Source organism: Gymnogyps californianus, chromosome 9 (assembly GCF_018139145.2).
Source record: "Gymnogyps californianus isolate 813 chromosome 9, ASM1813914v2, whole genome shotgun sequence".
Taxonomy (NCBI): domain Eukaryota; kingdom Metazoa; phylum Chordata; class Aves; order Accipitriformes; family Cathartidae; genus Gymnogyps; species Gymnogyps californianus.
The window spans coordinates 10,190,246-10,214,244 of record NC_059479.1 but is presented as its reverse complement, the minus strand read 5'-3'; the positions used below and the strand labels follow the sequence as shown (position 1 = coordinate 10,214,244).

The following is a 23,999-nucleotide window of genomic DNA, read 5'->3' as shown; positions in this document are numbered from 1 at the left end:
AATCGCAGTAGGAGAACATACATAGGTCTGTGATCTCTGTAGAGATCATTGGCAGACAGATTGAATCCTCTTTAAAAATTGAGCAGATACCAGATTTTCAGAAAACCTATTGCCCCCAGTTTGGAAAAAAAAGGAATGAAACTAACCTCGGTGACATATAGGACTGAGCATATTACAAATGAAAGACCAGTGAAAGTACAGACATCATTCGTATATTGTGATTAACATGAAAACTTAGCCCTTTCCATCGGCTCAATGAAGGCAGATGTTGTTCTTTACAGTATTAAAATTTCCAATGCTTTCCAAAATGTATCAAAGAGGATGTGTTTAATGGTTATTGCTATATAAGTGTATATATGTGGTGTTGCCACAGAAAAATGTATTCTGACAGTTAAAGTGAATAACTGCTTTGGAATTCAGAGCTGTCATTTACTATGTAAACGCATAATATCATCTAAAGTAATTTTCTCAGACTCTGCAGTATATATGCTATTTGACTGGCTTCATAGGAAATTGCATCACTGCTTATACCATGACAAACCTACTGCAACCAGAGACTAATTTTTATTATCTCCCACTGAAACAGGAAAAGTTAGATAAGTAATTGGTTCATAGAGGTGATATGATCATAGGAATTATTTACCTGAAATATACATTAATCCCCCATACACAGTTCCAGCATGACCATAGTGGGGTTCATTCATTTTTGCGACATAGCTCCATTCATTCATTCTGGGATTGTAACATTCCACAGTGGCTGTTTAAAACAAATGAGAATATAAAAATGTTGAAGGTAGCATGGCAGTTTGATTTTGAGTACAGTCGCAGTGGCAGTAATATATTCATAAACAGAGGAAGTATCAATGAGAAACATTGTTCAGCTGAGAAAGTGTCAAGGGAATTATTGAGCATTATGTCGAGACACAATACAGAAAAACCTCAAGCCTCATCCCAGAAGAACAAAAAGGAAGAAAAAACCCTCTTGCATTCTTGCCTTCCACTTGTCTCATTCCCATTCCTGCCTGACACACAGCCTGCCCCAGCTCCTGAACCCTGCCAGAGGCACAGCTGTAGGACATCAGAGAAAATGGCAACGAAGCTGGGTGAATTCAGCTTTTCTACCCTTTCCTCTTGTACAACTCCCTTCAGTGTCTGCTGTAGAGAGATAGAGAATAAACTTAAAACCTATCTCAAAGAGGATCAATACATCTGGCAATCAGAACAGACCCATGTCTTCAGCAACATCCCACCCATGCAGAAAATCAGGCTAGATTTTCCTCTTGGTATTTCACATCGAAATGGTCCTGTGCCCTCAAAAGGGGGCAGCAACTGTTGACTAATTTTCTATTGCCTTGCAATGTTTTAAGTACTTGCACAGCAACACACAGCACAGCATATGCAAGTCACTAATTCAAACAGTTTACAAAAGCCAAGCTTTAAAAAAAATACAAGATGAAACATCACTGAATCTCGAATGGAGAGAAGCAGTGCCTGTGTCAATACACAGCTCCATTTGTGCAGTTTTCTTTGTGAATTGGAATGTTAAAATGATCAAAGGATTTATCAAATCAGAAACTGCAGTGGTCAGTACTAAGTTAAAAAGAAACCCAGAGCCCAGGTGTCCTTAGAGAAAGCATTTCTGAGAAGGAATCCTCTCTTCGAAGTGGGATGGAAGAGATGTGGGGTTGCAGGAAAAGAGCTATGCAATAAACACAGAGAATAGAAATAGAAAACAGATTTAATAATGGATCTGAGCAAGTTGTAGAGATTGGCAGCTTGAATAGTACGATATGACCAGAGGGGCAAGAGATCCTGAAAAACCCTGTAATATAGTGACCTTATGATGCACAAAGCAATTATCAATAATTGTGTTATCTTAAAGACAAATTAAATTTAATTTTAAATAATTAAATTAAGAATCAGATTCTAATGTTTGTTATACAATGCTTAATCTCTGAAGAGAGGTTTATGGGCTATGTGTACAAAATTGAATCTGTCTTTGAAAGTGGCATTTTACTTGCTCTAGAACAAGCTTTTTATTCAATCAAGGGTAGAAAATCTGAGTCAGCTCTATGGAATCAGTGATTGTGACTTACAGTACAGAATTACACATCAACTGAAACAGACAAAAAAAAATTAGAAGCTGAGAAACTTGCCATTTTAAAGGTAGAAACTAGTTAGTGTTAGTATAAGCCTGCAGAATTAGCAGTACTGTCCAGGCCAGTAAAGTACATCAATCAGTAACACTCATGCAGTGACTATAAGGTACCTCACCCTAACTCCAAATCTGCCTTTTAAAAAAAAAAAAAATCCTTTGGAGCATTTTGGAAGAGTAAGGTATAGCTATGGTCTCAGACTACCACCAAAAAAATCCCTAGTCATGGAAAAATTTAGCAAAGAGCACACCACAGTGACCTTCTGAGTTATCTTTTAGCTGCTGTAAAATGCAAAACCTCCTTATTGTTGCAAAACAGGATGATATTTTGTAATTCCATGCAATTAGTATCTCAAGTAGACACACTCAAAATAGCAGCTTCCAGTTCCAGTGTCAGGGATACTGTTTGACAACCAGTTCAGCATCATCTAAGGTTAAAAATAAAATAAAAACAAAAATCTATATTGCACATAAGAATTGCTAAATTGTTACAGTGCACTGCATTTTCTTCAGCTTTTCCCCACCCAGGAGCTGAAATTTAAATTTAAAAAATACAGAAGAGTGCTGGTCCAGAACATTAACTTCATGATGTAAGGCAAAACACAGTAAATTCATGTTTCTTTCAAACAAATTAAATACATTGATTCGCAAGTATGAAATGATTAATTTCATATTCTTGAAACTGTTTAAAAATAGCAATGGAAGTGCTTCTGGTTTTGTAAGAGTGCCTTGCACATGGACTCCCAGTTATGCCAGCCATCTCAGGGCTTTGTAAGATGGACAAAAAATAAAAAACTGATGCAAAATAACCGAAGTCAAGTGTGTCTATACACTACTGTTGACATGCCAAATTCACGATTTAAAAAACCTGCCCAATATGGGCAAGTTCCCAAGTTTAGTCTAAGAGATCAGTCCTTCACTGAACACTTCTACAATCTAGCCTTCTTTTTACCGCATTTCCTACCTCAGCATTGGAAATGAGCCTCGAGCTGCCTTTCACATTACACACATGTACAGGTAGATAAAAGTCTGCATAAGGAATGGTACAAAAAGGCATTCAAGCATTCTTCTACAACGAAAGTTTTTAAAGTCAGGCTTGATTATTTTTTTATTTTTTTTTCAAAGTAAAAAACCTCCTCTTAAAAAATTTTGATATTTTTCCCCATTTGATATCCTGCAGACTTTGTATATCCATCAAGGACTTACACAGCCATAAAGCCAGTGAATGCTGGAGACAGCCTCTTGCCCAAATAAAGGTATAGGCACAAAGAATTGATTCCACAAATTACACCTAAAATCTATGAGTTGTATTTCTGTGTACTGCCATCTTGACACCACACACAGTATTTGCCCAATCCCCAAATAAACCCATGCTTTCTTGTATAAATGTATTCATCCATTCCAATATTCTTTTCTAAAAAGGAAAGCTCCTTTCTACTCTGCTCTATTTAGCAATCAGAAGAAAACAAAGATGTGCAGAAATTTCAAGAACAGAGAAAAACAGATTTGACATGCAAGTAATTATAGCTGTCCCAGTTCTACCCTGACAGCAGACCCTTCCGACCTGCTGTTCGCTGCTACGCTGCACCAAAATCATCATTCTACTTGCTTTCACACAAACAAAGGCATCCTCTTTCCCATAGCGCTTCCACTCTGTGCTGAGGTGAGGAACTTAAATTTCTAATACACTGTAAGGACAGGAAGAGCAGAGTATGTGCAAAGCAATTGCAAAGCCAGCAGCAACCAGATTAACATGACATTCAACGCCGGACAACTGTTTATCTCGCTCTGCACTACAGACTGCACTTAAGAGAGAAACCATAGTCAAAAGATCACTTTAGCAAGGGAAAATAAAACATGCAGAAATTGGTATACATTAATGCCATCACTATCACCACATTGTAAAGACATCAGTTATCTGAGAAAGGATGCTGTTGAGCCCAAGATCCCTCACTTTCTGATGTGGCTTCATAATTCTCTCAAACACCCCCAGTAGAACTAAAATACTGTTTGACAGTATTTCAGACAAATCATTCCAACTCAAATCTACCATGCTCTAAAACAAAGCTAATTATTCCCCAGCTGAAAAAACCCTACAGTCCCCTCGGGTTGTTCTGCGTAGTTTCCCTGTTTCCTTGCAAGGTCATTCCACTTCTCTCTCTTAACAAGATCCCCCTCTGCACTGAAAAGGAAAAAATATTCCAAATTTCAGCTATTAAAAGGTGCCCATCAATTTAAGAGAGGCATCAGGATGTTCTATACATCATCTCCAGACAGAGCACAGTTCACAAAACACTCAAAAGAACTGCTACTTTACTGAACCTAAGTATATATCCTATATAGCATGAGACTGATGGATTCATTCTCCCAACGGCATGAATGATTCAAATCAGGCTTTATTTATGCTTAACAGTGGAACTTCTGATCTGTTCATTACCATAACCCTGGAAAGACAGGCCTTATTTTACTAGAATTAAGCAATCTCAAAAAACCACAAAGTTTTGACAGTCCCAAGGGATGCTCAGTCTGCACTCATTTTATAGTGCCATCTGTGTTGCTATTTGAGGGGTATACAGATATTTATCACTCCTCTGTCAGTAGCTTCTAATGTGTTTTGAAGTTTATTACAGCAGCACTTAGCAACTGTGTGTGATGTCCCAAAACCCAGGATCTTCATTTTGTTATATTATTTCTACAACATAGCTTGCTTCTGTAGAACTCAAAGTTGACTTGGTTAAACTAAACAGAGCCCTGAGTAATTTTGTCCCTAGCACAGCAAGGAGCCACTTCAAAACAAGCTTCTATGCAAGAGGTCCTCCAGTTCACACTTTGGTTCAATATTCACAGTACTACACAGACAGCAAACAGCCCAGCGGGGTAATGATGCATATTTTTCTTCTTAACCAACAACATTTGAAATACTTACATTATATAGGCTTACAAGAGAAGTTTTTACATAAACAAGGAGTTGTTTGACTTGAGGGTTAAGCATCATAGAGGGCACCTGGAAAATAAATGCCTTCCCACTTGTTGGGCAGGGGGTCAGAAGAACAAGTAACAGTCCTGCCCTGGACTAGAAGTCTTCTCTTTCTGTCTTTATTGCAGCATAATGATGAAGGTATCAATGAATCTGTGGTTCAGTCACAACTCAACATCCTCTAAAGTGCTTAGAAAAAGCCCATATATAAAAATCTCAAACTCCACTCAAGCCTATCAACAACAGAGCCTGAAGTATCTGGAAAGTACCTAACTGCACAAGTTTTCTAATACTTGAAGGCACAGCTTCTGCCATCATCAAGCACCACAACTGAACTCTTTCAAAAAAGAGCTACAAAAATCTACTTGTCTGAGAAGACAAAACCATATCCAGTGCTCTGCACAACAGCACAGCTGGAAATGGCCGATGAGCTCTGCTTCATGAGCATCTCTGTGAACGACACCTGGTTTTCCCTTTGTCTCCTTTTCCAAAAGTCTTGCCTTTTGCACACCTGCCTTCTCCAGACGTGCTGTTCTCCTCCTCATGCAGGAGTGCTCTTCTCCCTGCCTTCTGGGAGTTTCTTTGGCAGATGCCTGCTTTGACATTTAAAATGAACCAACGAGAATTATGCACAATCCTTCTAGGAGTGGTACATGCTTCTGCACAGCCCGAAGTTTTCACAGGGTCGAAAAATGTGAATTATAATTTCATAATTCGGTATGTTTCAAAGATACATTTACCATATTCCGATGCATGTACCACGTACGTGCAAATTCACTCGTCCTTACCAATGAACCAAACTTCTCAGTAGCATGTACTGTTAAAACAGTAGCTGTCTATTACCGCTAAAGCACATACTACTGACGTAGAAAGTGGTATTTACAAAGTTCTCAGAAGATTAAACATCTGAAAATTGTTTTGGGAAGGCTTGATAAAGAGCCTCAAAAAAGTATAATTTTTATTATTTTTTCTCCTGACATTCACTGGCATAAAGAAATTCATTTTAGTAACTTTAATCCTTTAGCCCTTTTCCATAAGGGCTGATCTTCCAGAAAGCTGCATTTAGGTTTTGGGAATTCTTCCTCTCTAACAACAGATTGAAATTAGTTTGAACCCAAGGGCAACTTCTTTAATACCTGTCCAACACACATTTGACCTTCTCTTCTATGAAAAGCTTGAAAGTTTCTCATCTGAAGAGAATGGCAAGTTTAAGCTGGATTTCATCTTTCAGCTGTCAAGGTTTATGAAAGAAACATGAAAATGAAAAGTGACTTGCCTCACAATTAACAAGAAAAGAAACTGAAGCCCCAAATCAAAGCATCAGACAGCTACAATATTTAGCATTTATAGAGTGCTCTTCCCACAGAATGATCCAATGACATTTTTCAGGTCCGTGTGGAAATCGTTGCGGCATTTTAATGATATCTTTTCAGAACAATTTTAGACAGGTGATAGATTTTGTATTTTAATTAAAGCTGCAGAAGAGTTGAGGTCAGCAGAACAATACTGCTTGATCTAACTTAAGAAAAACACTGCACTTAAAGCCTGCTCTACACACAGGTTGCACTGGCTTGGTGACAGTGTTATTTCATATTGATTTTGTTAGACTTGCAACTTTTTCACTGACGTAACCCCACTCTGTTTAAGTGGTACAGTACACAAGGACAGCAATCTGATTATCTGCTATTAATTCATACCATTAGAAAATAGCTCAATGAAGGTCAGGTTTTCTGATACTCAAGATAAAGATCAATACATGCTAGTTTGTATGGTTGGTCTTTTGCAGGGTATTAAGCTGCCTTTTAGAACGTATTTTCACGTAAAGTGACATCTAAGAACTCTGAAAACCTCTGGATCTGCATCAGAAAATGGCTGTCTAGGAAAAACAAGTTATTGCAAAACAGTTTTCCATGTTGTTTGGAAACAGGTGGCATTTTTAAATGTCAAATTTCATCAAATATTAGAATAGATTTTAAACTTCTAGCAAAACCAGCCCAGTTTTGTGTAGTGGAAGCAATGTACTGTATGTTTCCTAAGAAAGTTTGCAATACGATCATGAAACAAAGTGTATGTGAATGACTGAGATGCATTAATTAAAAAGAAATATCACAGATGCTGCAGCACAAATTAGGTTTTGTACTGTTTCAATTAAACATGTTTCTCACTGCACTTAAAGATATCAGTGCATTTCTGAAAAGCAAATCTTAGCAGCAAGAAATACTGCCAGAAAGACTTGACACAGTTAAGTATTGGGCTGAAAGCAGCAAACAAAATAATGGATTGTTACATCTGGTTAAATATAATATTATGCTAAAATTCCAAGCATAGTCACTGTAACCTTTCAATTTTAAAGCACAGACAAATTTACAATTGAGTGTACGCTCCCAGACTTGACTGCAAATGCTAACCACTATGGCTTTGGAAAATGCAGTGGATTAATATGAGCCATCCTCTACAGACTTTTGTTAAATTTAAAGTTACTATGTATTTATTCTTTGTTTCCAACCATCGTATTTCCCTGAAATTGATTTTTTTTCTTTTTTTGGTCAAGTAAAATGAATCATCATTTGCAAGGAAAAAAGGAGGCAGCAGCACAGAGTCATTCATATAAATAAGTTAACTGTGTAGTCACAAGATCCCGGGCAAAATATAACATTTTTAGTAATTTTAAAAGTCCAGAATGTCAGGACATCTGGATCTTACTGATCTGTGAGTGAAACAAATCACTCAGTCATTAGCCTACCTTTAAAAAAAAATTACTAGCATTTCAAAATGACTATTCCAGAAAATTTGCATCTTTTAAAATGTAACCTTCATTCAACAGTGAGTTTCAGCTAGAAAGTCATGTATCCCTTAGGAGTGAAAAGAGTGGGTTTGGTTTCTCAGCTTAAGTAATGATTTTTTGTACATAGTTGCATTTATACACACACACTTACACAGGTAGACACACACGCTTCATGTTTGACAATAAAGGTGAAGACATTGGATATTATGCATCAATACACAAGAAACATGTATTTGGAAATTTTTTTGTGGAAGCCCTTTAATTAACTGCTAATACTATCCAGACAAATTTCTCTATGCATTTGCAGCATTGCCAGAAAGAAGCTGCACACCAACAACTTGTTCCCTCTCCCCCCTTTCACAGGGCAGCACAGTATTTCAAGGCCTAAAAAGCAAGGCAAGGCAAGAAGCCGTGCTTCAGGAGAAACACTCACCTAGCTCACCCGCTGCATTTCGACCACCGACTGCATACAAATGTCCTTTGAGGGCACTTAGGTGGAAGAAGGTGCGCTTCTCATTTAAAGATGCAACTTGCATCCACTTGTTGTAGCGAGGATCAAACCTAAAGACCGTGTCAACCGCCGTCTTTCCTTTTGTGTCGTAATTGCTCTGGCCCCCAACTACGTAAAGAAAGTTTCCAATCACGGCGATGCCGTGCTGGTACCTTGGTGCATCCATAGGAGCCAAGGATTTCCATTCGTGGGCCTTTTCATCATACATCCTTAACTCCTTGCTGACAACCAGCTGCTGCCTCAGCACTCCCCCCAATGTCACCAAGTGAGTACTGTCCGATCGAATGGCAGTTCTCTCCGACTGCATAACCGGTTGCATGTATGGCATCATTTGGTAATTGCTGGCTTCCAATAGCAAGTTTACACAGGTATTGTCAGTTCTCATGAAGTCCACCGTTTGAACATAGTTAATAAGATCCTGGGGCGTCATCAGTGGAAACCTGATGTTCTTCATTAGCTTTGCAGCGTACTCCATCCGAGGCTCCTCATACCGTAGCCAGCGACAAGCTGCCTTGAAGAGTTCAAGTTCAGTGCAGTGCTTAAGGCTATTACTTGAAAGCACAAAGGCAAGACGTTCAAAGGGGAGTTTCACAAATTCACCAGTACTTAATAATGCAGGGAAGTTCTTCAGGATGAAGTTATTAACATATTTATCCACTTCTGTGAGATTGTATGTGTTGGCAATTCGCCCAACCTCAACACAGTTTTCCAACGAAACCTATTAAGTAAACAGAAAGAGGAATCAAAACACTTTCTTAATTTGGTGTCTAAATGATAATGTAGAATTTAATGAATACTATGGAATCACCAATATTTCATCATTTCGCAATGCTCAAGGTGATTTACACATGAGCAAATAAATATTCAATGCTATTTATATATTCATGACTGCAAGGGGAGACCCAATGTATGCCTTATTTTGAAGGAAGAAATGAGACAAGTAACAAGCAGATGGCATATATTAATTATGTCAAATACATTATACAATGATGATACACAGCAATTATACAGCACTTCATCTTTGTAAAGCTCTGCAAACATCTTTGTAAGAAAGACATGTGGAAAGTAAAGGGAGAGGTGATCAGCCCAAGGTTACAGAGAGTAATGCAAAAATAGGTCTTGCCATTAGACATTTTCTAATATTATTAAAATTGTATTGTCACAATGCAGCCAAAGAGCTGCACAGCTACCTCTCCAGTGCCACATATTTCAGACAATTTATTTACAGTGTTCAATTCCATGAATACATTCCTTAGAAATGAACAAAATTGGATCTTTAGTAAGTCAAGGGAGTGCTCTTACGGAATATGTTGAAAATTAAATACATGTCAAAAATAAGACAAAAGTAGTGATTTTATTTTTTATATATATATATATAATTTTTTTTTTTTTTAAATAGTGAACCTAGGAAGATTCCCCCTAGAAATACCTAGGCACATGAAATGCTTTAGCAGTATGGATCACACCCTAATTTAATTCAATACTTGAGTGACCATATCTTGGTAACCATCTCTCTTACACTGCTGCTGCATCTACCTTTCTTACATCTTTGGCTCCTAAATTTCTGAGGTCACTTGGGATCCAAGGAAGAAGGAGGAAGAAAGATGGGAGGGATGGGACATAACTTAAGGCAGGTCTCCAGTAAACCCAGCCAATTCATTTCAGCAAGCTCTATGGTACATATGCAAAGCAAGTCAATTTTCAAACGCTTCTTGCTGAGAATTGCAGGGGTTTTTTGCATTCAATCCTTATTCTAATCCAAGCTTCATCTACACATGCTTTCTAGTCTCTGTGCATGTCAGTCCTACTCAATGTTGAGAATTCCCACAACTTGTGATTCTCGTTGTATTTGTAATGCCAAAAGAATTTAAGCTTCCAAATCTCATGGTTATTTTTAAAAAGATTATAAAGATTGAAGACTATGACCTGATTGCAGCTTAAGAATTCAAAAACCTTCAAATGACCTTCTGGTCATGACAGAGATTACAAGATTTTAATACTGTATAACTCAATCTGATCATTGCCCTTTAATACTAGACAATTCAAAAGTTTAATGATTATGGGAATAGGAGATTTTTTTAATTCACTAGAAACTGACCTAACTTGCCCTAGAGTTAAGATCTGCAGTCATCAAAAGTCTTCATTCACACATCCTGAAACACCTTGATACAGTCAAAGGTTCCAAATCTTATTCTTCATCTCCAGGAACACTAACCCTGTAATCAGGTCCTATCTAGAAGATGAATGTGTAGCAGACTGTCAGGAGTTCTATTATAAAAAAATCTGTGCAATATATACATGGAAATTATTTTTGTATTAGAAGTCAGACCACATTGTTCTATAGGTCATTGCCAGCTGATGTGATTTTATTTTGATATAAACATTCTCTGATGCTTAAGAAACATTTTTTCTTCTTTTGACTGTTTTTGAGAGTCAGTATCAAACTAATTTCTGTACATTTCCTTTTAGGATTTTTATTTTACATAAATTAACTGCATGATGGAAGTAACAGCATACCTTAATTTAAGTAAATGAAACAGGACATTCTTACTTCTAAAATTTCTTTCAAGCTGTATAATAAAAATAAAACAATGGAAAAATCACCCCTTAACAAACAGCTGACAGAGTATACCACAAATCTTAACTCTTGCTATACAGTTATTGTATTTAAAAACTACTTTGGAATACATTTACTGGCATCGAACTACAGAGATGCAGCAATTTCTCCATATCAAGGTAAGCAGACAAAGATATTATTGCATACAGAAAAGGCATGCTTGAAGTCAAAAGATCAAAGCAAAAAAGGTACAGATTACATACCATTGGTACATGGTGTTCAGGTTGCAATGAAGTATTTAGACCTATTGCAGAATGCATGCCAGTTATCAAGTGCCCAGCATGCATCCAGTTAATGTATTATAACTGTTACACTGTAAATCTATGCAATTGAATGTATTCCTGGAACGCTTACGTTTGAGAAATTTATTGACACATTACACATTGTTAACGACTGATGAACATGACATCAGCAGTTTCTAGTCACCCCCTAACACTCAGAAAATTTACCTTATACTACCCTTAATTAATCCACCGGAATTGTACTGCACTAAGGGTTGGGGTTTTTTTCATACTATGATTGCAAGTACTCCCCATTATGCTTATGAAATTGTGCACTTTGTTTGGCTCACCGACAAATTCCACCACTCACCTCAAATCAGGGTACCATATTAAATATTTTCTTAAAGGTTACTTTCCTTGCCAAAAGTACTATTACCAATTTTACTGTGCTCTAAGATAACAACCAACGTACCAAGCTAAATTATATTGCAAAGATTTCAGTCATAAAAATATATACTCTAGAGATTCTTAAGTCCTGAGCCAAAAAGTAATCCTTCAACAGAATGAAATGCAATAGTCAGTTCCACTTAAATATTCAAAATCGGACAGTGTTAAAGTACAATAATGCTATTTAAACACTTAAGTACTTAAGTTACTCAAGTGTTGATTTTCAAAAAAAAAAGTTTGACTTATGCTATGGTACTTATGAGAGGTGTGGAAACCGTTCCCTGGGGAAGTCAGTCAATCAGCAACTCATCAACAGAAGGAACTGCTACTTCTGGAAATCCCACTGAAGCAAATGGGAGGAATGGAAATGTCAGATGAAAATGTAAGACTGGCTGTACAGTGAATCCAGTAACTAAAGATACTCACACAGAACCAGCTAAAAGCCATAAGTGGTCAAACAGCTAAGCAACTTCTTATGAAGTCGAGAATTTTTAAATAAACCCTATTTTACTTGGGCTTTGACTACTGCACAGAGCTGCTCATTCACATTACTCATTGTAATTGCTCATTACAAAGCAGAAGTAAAAGTTCCAGAAAATACTAAAAAGCTTTTCAAAAAGAAAGGTCAAGCACAGCACAGTATTATTACAGCCTGAAAAACCAAATGCAAAAGCCAAAGTACTTCGTCGAGAAAGCAGTTGACTTAATTCTTTGAAATTTTGAGGCAATCACTTCCCAAGCTCTGGTAAAAACTTAATTGACTATAAAATACCACAAAACTGGACACAGAGCAAAATGACTGCAAGCATGAGAACCCTGGAGAACAATTCAGGAGAAATAACATGCACAGAACATCAAGTCCTCAAGCCCAATACCACAAAATACCTAGGCGTCTAACTTTCTTTTGTTTCAATGACTATTAGACATTGAAGCACTTAACACGGTGTTTCAAAGGGTGTAAGTTTAAAAGAGCTTACATTCCCCTGAAATCTTCAATTTTTCTGTGGGTTCCCATATACAGAAGTCCAGAAATAACAGCACAGAAATTTGACCAGGTCAGAAAACAGAATCAATCGCACCCCCACATGAGAAAAGGTGGATTTCTGGTGGCTGGCAGAACCGGCCCCGGCATTAGATCCCACGCTCCCACAAAACTGAGACCGTCTTGCTCCATCCTCAGTTAACCAAGTTCTTGTGACAAGACAGACTTGCAAATATTGAGACCTCAATATTTGACAATTTGCTAGTTGTTACAAAAATGTAAGCCACAATTATAGAAGGAATAAAATTTTCTTATGCAGCTACATGAAAGGTACAGCCAAGACATTAATTTTCAGTGTTTTAGAATGTTTTCTTTAATTACAGTATAACATCCCCTTCCCCATTACACTGTGATTTTCCCGAGTGTTGTAATTTACTCGGATAGGTTTCTCATCTTTCTGCATTTTGTACACTGCTGCTACTTTTGCAAAAACGTTATTGTGTGTTCTCTAGCACTCACTACTCTGAAAACATTTCCACAGCATTTTTATTAATTTTAATTACATTATGCCTCATTTAGATATGAACCTGGGAGCAGTCCTAGTCTATCGTATAGCTATAAATATTTAAAAACAATACTAAAAGTAAGACTGAAAACATCTTAGGAAGTATTCCAGTATTTCTCTGGGAGTCAGTCTGGCTGCACAGCAAAGATTATGAGAGCAATGGGCTACTTGACCGGAGTGGTGTAAATGCAGAACAAATAAAAGAACACTTACAAGTCAGCTACAACATATGCCGTTCTTTGAAGGTCTCACCATTTTCTACACAAACTAAGCTGTTACCTTAAGCTTATTTTTTTCTTTGTAAATATTTCCAATACCCTCTTATGAAGTAACACAGTTACATTATGCTTTACATAAACTGACTTCTGTAATCTCTTTAATAATGGACTCCCTAGACAATTCAAAGACAATTAAGTATTTGTCTGGGAATGGTTACATCAGCTCTCAGATGCTGCTCTCAGTCAGCTAATTTCAGTAGAAATAAGCTCAAGACTTGCTCAGAAAACTCATTTAAATTACAGAAATGCTCCTTCAAAAATGGAGTGAAACTAGTATAATGGAGAGTACTATTTGTAAAGCTAAGATATGGTAATTAAAAAAAGCAAAAGAAACCAATCCATTTGCTCACCAACTCTTGTTCCTGTTCCAACAAATTCAAGAGTAAGTTCATTCAAAAATTCTTTATACAAGGATGCTGAGAACATAAGTAGGCTAACAGCACAAACTTAGTTTTGTACTTTCTCTACAGTTATACAATGAATGAGATTATGTCCCCTTAGACATCGGTATAAATTAAAGTATTTCAGAAAAGAGAATCAATAAAATTAAGAGAATGAATAAAGTCTTCCTGATTCTTTCAAAATATAGTATCAAACGAGACGTTTCTTACTGGAACCAAAACAGTGACTGAGTCAACATCATAAGTGAAGGAACCTTCAGAAAACAAGCATTTTAAACAATGAAAAAAATTCTTCCAAATAACACCATTTAAGATGAAAAAAGCTCTTTCCCTAAGAAAGCAAAAGAAACAAGCAGCTGCCCTACCCAGAAAGGGGAACGGGCAACACGGTGGCCCTGGGGCTCACCTCCCATCAAAGGGAGGTCGCTCCAAATCCCTGATTCAAAAGAACACCAAGACCTTATTCCCAGTTGGCATTATAGCAATGTCAACCCTGGAGAGGCAGATTGCATCATTTTGGAAGGTAAAAAAACCCTGAACAACATAAAATAGGTGGTGTAGGCTTTAAGAGTATTAAGATTAATGAGACATTATCACAACATTCTCAGAGAAGTGGCCAATTAGAAAACATGCCAAAATTAGAAGCAAAGCAGTAGTGTTATAGAGCCTAAATGCCTTTAACATTTTCCTTATGAAACAGATTGCTGTCATTAGCAGCTTGGAGTCCTCTTGTTTGCATAAATTCCAGTACATGTTTGCATTAGGGAGGTCACATTTCTGAGCCTGTACTCTGAGAAGCAATGGGAATACCTACTACTTTATTTCTCATTACAGACTATCAGAAAGCTGAATTCCAAATAATATTGTCATTCATGCAGAACACACCAGTTTCCCTGTTACAGGTAAAGTGAGATTTCTAGTGAGGTATATAAGCAATTAACATCAGAAAACCTCCAGGAAACATTAAAAATAATGCCAAAGTGTGTCTCTAGGCAGAACTGCTTTGACAGCACAGCTCTTACAGCTCTCTCATTCTGCAACCCCACAAAGTAGATGCTCCTTATTGTTGGCAGGACAAAGAGTTGTATTAATACAAGACAGCAGGGTAAGAACTAGGAAACGTATTGAAGCATCATATATTGGCATTGCTTATATACTGTGTTTAAGTTAGAAAACCGGTAACTGCACCCATATTCTGAGATTGCACTGTTTTAACTATAGAAATAAAGTGAACATAACTGAAGCATACAAAATGTATGCAGTAAGTTGACTGTAATGCTAGAATGAGTGCAGTCATGCAGTGAGACCCTGAAACCTCCAATATCTGAGATTTAAGAAGTAAAGGACATTCAAAAAATAAAACGTCTGAAAAACAACCCAAGCTGATCAAATGTGTATGTGAGCTATGCTTACTAAACAACACGATTAAACAGAGGAGCATAAATCCAATGCTTTTAACAAGAGGTTGGAGCCAGATAAATGAAGGAGTGTTTTCAGGTCACATCTCTTTCCTTACATGCCTTTTATGCCTTTTCCCGCCCATGAAGACAGAACCCAGGAAAAAGCTTACACAAGAACCCAGTTACCACTGGGTTTTGCAAAAACAGAAGTTTGTTTTTAATACAGAGAAAGCTGCAAAACTGTTTGACATTCAACTTGAAGGGAGCATGGCATTCTTCTCCAAAGCACACCCTCAAACAAAACAGGACACCAAGTCTGAAAAAGGGAAGGAAAGGAGGAGGAAAAAAAGGTTGTTATCAAAGTTCCCCCTCTCCCAAGAGTGGGTTCAGGACCTGAGATTTTAATCCCTACAATAAATAAAAATCAGCAGGGCAACTCTAAACCATAAGTAGACTGTACTGCATTGGAACTACAGTATACTGCTTTGCAGGGCAAACTTTTTATTTGTTCCAATTGCACAAAAGCAACCGTCCTATGTAAGTATCATTCTTTTAACTAACCATTATTGGTAGAAGAGGAGAGGGTTGCTACTTTGGGGGCTGTCCCCTGCTTACAAAAGCACTTATTTTGGTCATTGTGAAAAAACATTTCCCAGTAGGCATTCAAAGCCATTTTTAGTTCTAGCAAAATATGGCAATCAACGTAAAATCCTTGTAGCTGCTTTTCTCATGTAACCAACACTTCCGTAACGTCCCTACTAGTAATCCCTTTAGAGGATATATTATTCTAAAGGAGTGTGACCAAGTTCACTGGTTTACAAAGAAGACGTAATGGTCTCTGTGATGATCATTACAATTGATCACTTCGTTCCTCAAAACAAAGGGGTTTCGAGAAAGTATATTAACAGACAGCAACAGCAGCTCGCCTTTCTATTATTTTTTTCAGTTTAACTCACGAAGTAGCTTCCTTATGGAAGGATATAGAGTGTGAGGGCATGAACTAAGAAATCCAGTAACAAATCATCATTGCTGCTATCATCACTGCAATATGCTTCGGAATTAGAAGAATTTTAATGTGGTATAACATTTATATCAAACTCACACTGTACATAATACTCGGAAGAAAAAAATTTCAAGAAAACTACAAAGCAAACTTGTTCCTTGTGAATCCAAATTATGAATACTGGCAAGTTTTAGACTTAACTTTGACTATTACAGTCATTGTTATTAAAAAAACCCCATACCAAGGTCTTAATCATTGTAAACATGAAACAAATAGTAAGTCTTACCCCAGAAATAAGAAACACTTTACAGAAGTCCAAAACAGGTAAAATCTGCAAAAAACTGGCAGCTTCCAGAGTGTCCTGAAGGTTGTCCATGTTAAGGGAAAGTTTTGCAGTATAAATGAAATCAATGATCTTCTTTAGGCCTATTTTGTTCACGCCATGAAGCTTAATGCACATTAAATCCTGTTCCTTCATTCCTCCTGAAAAAGACATGTAGGTAAGTTTATATGATCATTTTGACTGGGCTGAAATAATTTCATAAACTTATACAAAATTAAAATATAATTTTAAAGTTTAATTTAAAAACCCATATGCAACAGTAGAGAGAGTACAATTACATAGAGTTGTTCGCAGTCCTGGGCTGATTCACACACAGCACTGAACATGTGTCTGAGTGTCCAAACGATGGCAATTTGGAGATAGCAGTATGTATTACTTTAACAAAAACACCACCTGTGAACATAGCCTTGAAGTAATCACTTGCAGAAGCCATCATTGCTCTGTGAACTGGAAACACTTCATCACCATCTCCTGGAACAAGCGTCACATCACAAAGCAAACCTTCTACCCGCAGTTGGTCAAAACCCTGCAAGAAGAGCATAATATGAAGCATCCATTTGATTTGGGAGAGGAGCAGGAATCTCTTTCATTTCCCTTATGTAAATACTTACTTTTATGTACATATGTAGTGTAGTTCCAAAAAGTCGCTAAGAAATAATTTGTCATCTTACAGCCATTATCTCTAATATATTCAATGATAATTATTCATTGGAAAACAAGCAGAATAATAATTATTTTCCAGAAATGGCTGAAGAATGCAAAGTACACTGGGCCTTAGAAAGTAGCTTTATTCCGCTAATTAAGTTATTTTCAGGAAGGAGTTTGTTTTGTAAGCTTGCACTCCAGCAATTGGTTCAGGTAGGGACTGATATCTTTTTGGACCTACCCTTTCCAGACACATATGCATTCTAGACATATTTCTGTTCCACACCAGTTTAAGTGTTTGCAACCTATGAGGCTGCAAAATACTGGGGCCTGAAAGGAAAGCGGTCACCTGGTTCCATGATTATCAAATTTATTACTGAAGTTTACATGGCAAAAACTCAAAAGTAAGATATGATATATCTGATCTTTTCCGAATTACTTATAATGGCTAACTGTAATAAAGTCATTTACAATAGCATCCTAGAGAAAGATTTTCCTCTAAAGATACTCCCGGTTGAGGATACTGGAGGGTGGGTGGAATACTCGCCTCCTTCACGCACTGCAGAACAGAAGCTCAAACATAAAACAAATTCCTTCAATTAGGCATGTCTGATGTTTTTCTAGCACTAACAAGAATGTAAGTATTGTCTTTACAAATTTAACACTTAGAGCAGTCTTGGCATCAGCCCGCATGGTTTAAAATTTAAGATATCTTAAAGCAAGGCTGTATTTTTAAAACCGCAAAGGTAAGTAGAAATTAACAATCAAATCTGGCACACAGGAAAGAACAGAGTGCAAATGAAAAAATGAGTTATTAGCTCCAATAAATCAGAAGCCAAACACAGGATTACATAAAACTAATGTATTTCAATGACTCAAATGACTTGCCTGTAGTTCCTACAAACAAGGCTTTACAACTACCAGTTCTCCATTTGCTCACATTTTGAAGAAAAAAAATTCAATGAGGAGGAAATAAGCTCTGAACACTTTGCCTAGCGTTCAAATGAGGGACAGCTATGCACAAACACCCAAGCCTTAGAAACTAAAACAAAAGAATCACTAGCTTCTCTGAATTAAAAAAAAACAAGGTCAAATTTTTGCCCCAAAACTTAGGCAATCTATTTAGGCAGCAAATCAAAAAAATAAGTGGCAGTTCTCTGAGAAGTCATACCATACAGAAGTCATCTGCACTCCTGACAAAGGCTGCACTGGAAAGTAGCAAGAGCTATGCAAGCTGTAAGCTTGACTCTGTATGGCATGTAAAAGCTCCAGCAGAAAAGAGAAGATAAAATGACTTTACTTTTAAATTCTTAAAGCTTCAGAGAGGATAACATTTTTATCCATTAGAGGAATATTCTACCATATGGTAGTGCCATATAGTCAAACCCAGCACAGGGTGTTACACCAAACTTGGCAGGGCTCTGCCATCTTAGGGACATGAAGGAGCATGGAGCTCTCCTCATCACATCCCTAAGGCAGCTTTCACACAGGAGATGGTACAAGTGTTTGCCTAACATAATTACATGATTATATTCGAGTGAGCTTCTTTGATACAGCTGTCATTTCACAGTTTAAACAATATTACCTCTTAGAAATTGAGAGTGGACAGGGATACAACCCCAGGAAAAGGCCAGGGTTTTTTTTCCAAGCTGTTGCTAAAAGTCGAACCTTTAACTCGCCGGAAAAGAAGTTACAAGACATGCTTGCTTGTGGGCATTGTCAGCACAGCACACTAACATGCATTTGTTTGAGGCTTTTTAGGAATTACTAGTCTGATAAAGTCTATCAAGCGGAGGCATTGTTTAGAGCAGCCAAAATTCTGAGTACAGATCAATACTGACACAAGAATATTTAATTACCTGTAACACCACAGAACTGTGAGTATTGCTGGTGAAAAATCTCGTGGTCCCTGTCTTAGAAGACTGTAGATGGGCAGAGACGCCCATATCGCTGCTACCAAGAGATACTTTCATATGAGGATCCTCCTCTTCCACCAGAGATCTAAGAAGATTAGAACAAAAAAAACCTTAAGACCAAACTAATTTCCATTCAGTGCTCTTGTGTATTAAAACCACGCTCTTCTGGGACGAAACGTAACAGCATAGAGGCTATAGGTCAAAAATCAACAGGCAACAGAATCAGTCCTTAGTGGTCGCCTTCAGCTAATCTAAGAAAGGGAAGGGTTAACAGTCTCAAAAACAGTGGAACTTCAAAAACTTAATTTTCAGCTAATAAATTTTTCCTTTTCCTTCCACCTCCACCTCCCTGATTAAGACATTTGCACACTGTTTTATTTCTATGTGTGCTTCCAGTATTGTAGGATGCTTGTAGGGGTTTCATCCAGTTGTCAAAATCAAGTATCTTAACAGATTGCCACAGAAAGCTAAAAGATTGAAACTCTAAGTGTAATATTGAAGTTCAGTAATTTCATTCTTATGGCTTGCATTACCTTGCTCAAGTATGAACATAATAATAGAAAATATACATAGTGGAGTTTCAAGCTGTAACTTTAAGCTACCTTTAGAAACATAAAACTAGAAGAACTCCTTTAGGACATGATATCCAGTATTTTGCTACTGCAGGCAACCACTTCATAATTTTAATTTAAGATTTGTTAATGTGAAGTCAATACTTTTGTTTTTGATTCCAAGCAATTACTGTCCAAATCTAGATAGGAAGGGCTAATTTTAGGTAGAACTGTTAAAGAATTACTGCACTATTATTAGCCTTCCGTTTTAATCTTGAGATTTAAATTAGGTTTACATAAAGAGATATGCATATGAGATTCTAACTACCCTAACCTGTAATTATTATGAAATGTAAATAAATTTCATCTTCAGAAATATTTACAGGAACTAGTTCCTGTAATTTCTGTGATCTAATGTACTACCTATTAGCATGCATAGCAGTATAATGCATATACACACAATATTAATTAGCAAACATAAGCTGTTAATCCACAGATGAGGGCATCTTCATTATTAATAAAGACTCCATGTTTCAAAAAAGATTCATAGCAGTTTGACATAATTGCGGCAAATCTCAGATACAAAAAGTTTTCCAAATTTTAAACATGCAGGTTAAAACATTGGCCTCCAAGCTAGTTTCAGAAATTGCTTTAAATAAGTGACAAGAATGTGCTTAAATTTCCCCCGCCCAATTTTGACTGCGATCACTATAAGGACAAATTTGGAATTTGCAGATGAAAAATAATTTTCATAATTTTTTTCCCCCCAGAAAAGTTTTGTTTCTTTTTAAAAAAAAAAAATTTACCCCCACCTTCTTTGGGTACATGGACTATATAGAGCAGTTTCTGAAACTCACACATTACCCTGATAGCACCGATGTGCTTTTAGTTCCAACCCATGAGTACATAAGGTCAGCTATGAAAACATATTCAAAACAAATTCACCATTCAACAGTGTACATGGGTTTGAAACAGTGAGATTTTATGCACACAGACATAACAACAGATTGTAGGAACAAGGGTACATCTAAATAACTTTGACTTCTAATGTTGTAACCCAATCCTCGGACATCTGAAAAAAATTAATAAATGTGGATGCACTGCAGCATGCAAGAATTGTGTCATTTTTGAAAGAGAATTATCTCTATTTTTATTTAAATTATGCTCTGGATTTGTTTTATAAGTTTTACAGAGCATACCTTAGAAAAGTGCTCTCCAAACTATCTCTGGCATCCAACAAATGCATCCAACAATGTAACACAGTAGCAAAGCAGTTGCTAGCTCATGACCCAAAATATTTTTGTTCACTTTGTTCTAGGGTGTTTTGGCTTTGGGTTTTTTTGTGTGTGTTTGTTTTAGTTCTAATACAATCACATCAAGGAAAGAGTCTATATATAGACTCTACAATTTCAAAGGTCACCCAGTCTCTAAATTTGTGTATGTCTAAGAAGAAATATAAAATAATGTGGAGAGACTTGTAATCGTGGGCAGGAAGGAACTGCAGATTCAACTAGCATAAATCTGACTATTTGCTCTTGAAAGATCTTCCTGAAATGTCAGATCAGATAGCCATTTTATGAAGGGGCTTTTAAAATACTTTTTCTAAACTCAGAAGAAAATAGAAGATGTACACCTCAGTTAAAATCATTAGGAAAAGAAACATACAAGTAAACCAACTTTCTTGGCTGTCTGGAGTGGGCTTTTTACCACATTTACCACATACACCACGCTACTTTATTTCCCAACAGCCAGCACACTTCATAAGTTTTACAAATGAAGGCAAAGACCTTGACCATGATTGTTCTGAACAGGCCACGTTACATACAACCTCCCAAGCTTTGTCCTAAGAGGTCCTCTATGCCACAAGATGCCTTGTCACAACTGCACAGCCAACAGAGAGGATACAATGTATTTCAAAATACTTGCAATACTTAAAAGTACACATTCGACATGCCAGGTATGGCTATAAGCAGTTATTTCCCCCACCTGATTTTCAATACATAATAGGCAGTTGTCTAATACTTATATCACACATATAAGCTCAGCAGCTCACAACTTGATGCTCTTCTGCAGAAGAGATTTTTCACTATTTCTATTCCACATTTGCTGTTATGTATGTACAGGAACTTGCGTATGCAAATAAGACATTAAAAATTGCAAACTTCCATATTATAAAAAACCACCAGAATATAAATGTTACAGTTCTAGTCTCAAACATTAACTTGGCTGTGTATGACTCCACGAGAATAAACTCAAAGATAAGCAGACTATATTATTCCTATACTGGTTTTTGCTTTATATCTAAACAACTATGACAAAAAAAACCCTGTGGTTTTGGTTGGGAGTGGGCGTTGTTGTTTTGGGGTTTTTTGTTTGTTTGTTTAAATACACCACCTTTTTTTACCTATAGCTTAACAGTTTCAGAAGGCTGAGCACCCTCTCCCATTATGCAGAAAGTGACATTCAGGAGCTGGTTTTGGCAGAAGTTACAACGCAAGTCAGCAATAAGACCTGGCAACGGCACGCTGATCCCCTGAATCCCAGCCTTGTGACATTCACCAAGAGGCAAAGAGCACTCCCGGAGCGACCAGAAATTATGAGTTTGTCATTGGCTTTGTACCAGTTTCAGCATTTATCTTCACACAACAAGAGAAACCCATCTTTGTAAGACAAAGTGAAAATGCAACAGCTCTTACACACTGTGTCGATACCAATACACAAAGAAACAGCAAAACCCAAGCACTATATCATATACAACAAGAGTAATTTAAAACTACCCTGCAAAGAAATTTTAAACTATTCAGAATATAACTTCTGTTTAGGGGGCTGTAAAGTGAATATTCAGAAATAACTCTGCCATTCACACCCAGAACAGACGGGTAACGCACTTTATATCTGACCAAACTCCCAACAAAAACACAGTAAGTACATCTGTCTTGTTTGGACACTTACCAAAGGCATTATTTACATTCATTAACATAGGTCTGCTAAGCACTACAATTAATTAGATAATAATGAATGTAAATATATCAGTTTTTTACTTTAAGTACAGTGTATCACAATTAAGCATGCTACCAAAGAAGAAAGCTAATTCATTTTCTAATTAATTTTATTGTTCTGATCAATAGAAATCATTAAACAAAAAGTGCAGCAGTAGCATTTTTAACCAGGGTTTAAAAAAGTTGGAGGAGACAGCTAAAACTACAATAACATGTAGTGATAATTCACAGCAAGTTGCTCTAAATGTGGATACTAACACCACTTTCAATGCATACATTTGGTCTGGAGGGCGTTGAACATTATAGCGTTAAGAACAAGGGAATGTTGGAGTTCAATGTGAAATGAATAATGACATTGCAATAGCAAGGCAGAGGAGCTGCCTGACTCTTTCTGTGACCTCTGGGAAGCAGTGGCTGGCAGTTCAGAGAAAGGCACTGGAGGTTAATTAGTTGCTATCACAGAATAAGCTGTCAGTCAGAATTTTCTTTCTAACCTTATGTTGATTCTTTCAAGTACAGCATAGTTTTTTCCTAGCTACTGTAACCAAATGTGCTTTTCTCATGACTCCAAGTTAATCCTCCAAGTACTTCCAACTGGTATTTTTGTAGCGATGAAATATGGAGTGTGCATTATATGGATATTAATTATATATCTCAATTTCCTAACTTCCTATCAATTTTGAAGGAAGATAGCTTTGCTTTTTACCATTAAAAAAGATGTAAAAGTAAGTTTTCTTTCTGTAGATGATTGCCCACTAGATTCACTTTCATTTATTTTCCCTCTAAAGATATTACTTTCAATCTTGTTCATCTACTAAAAGGTACCGAACACCCTCTTTGACAATCTGTGCAATTAGCAATTACTTTAGAACTAGAAAGATGACCGTAAGCCAAATGTTGAGCTACAAAAAAAAAATAATATGACAATAGTTCAAGAGTCTTACCAGGCTAACGTGAAGACTTTTTGCATTTTGGGGTTTTGTTTGTTTGGGTTTTTGGGGGGGGTTGGTTTTTTTCATAGCACAGGCAGAGGAAAACCATAGCTAAGCACCACCGTAGTAGAGAAAATAGAGCTCAGATTGGAACAATTCAGTAGTAGTATTTAATATTTCCTTAATTTGAAAGATACAAGTTATATAATTCCTTAAATCTTGTCACAACACAGGACAAAATATGGTGGGGTAACAACAAGAACACTTGACT

General features: G+C 36.8%; 1 protein-coding gene across 5 annotated transcripts in view; it reads right to left on the bottom strand.

Annotated features, from left to right (window-relative positions):
- KLHL13 (kelch like family member 13) overlaps nt 1-23,999 on the bottom strand; it is a 91,373-nt gene that overhangs the window by 8,147 nt on the left and 59,227 nt on the right. For 4 of the 5 annotated variants that reach the window (XM_050902080.1, XM_050902081.1, XM_050902078.1 and 1 more), the window contains 5 exons: nt 19,190-19,331; nt 17,079-17,211; nt 16,629-16,825; nt 8,351-9,146; nt 644-757 (listed from right to left, as the gene is read on the bottom strand). In XM_050902080.1, coding sequence (XP_050758037.1) covers nt 644-757; nt 8,351-9,146; nt 16,629-16,825; nt 17,079-17,211; nt 19,190-19,331 — 1,382 coding nt within the window. The remainder of the gene's footprint in view (nt 1-643; nt 758-8,350; nt 9,147-16,628; nt 16,826-17,078; nt 17,212-19,189; nt 19,332-23,999) is intronic. The other variant, XM_050902079.1, reaches the window with a different exon arrangement.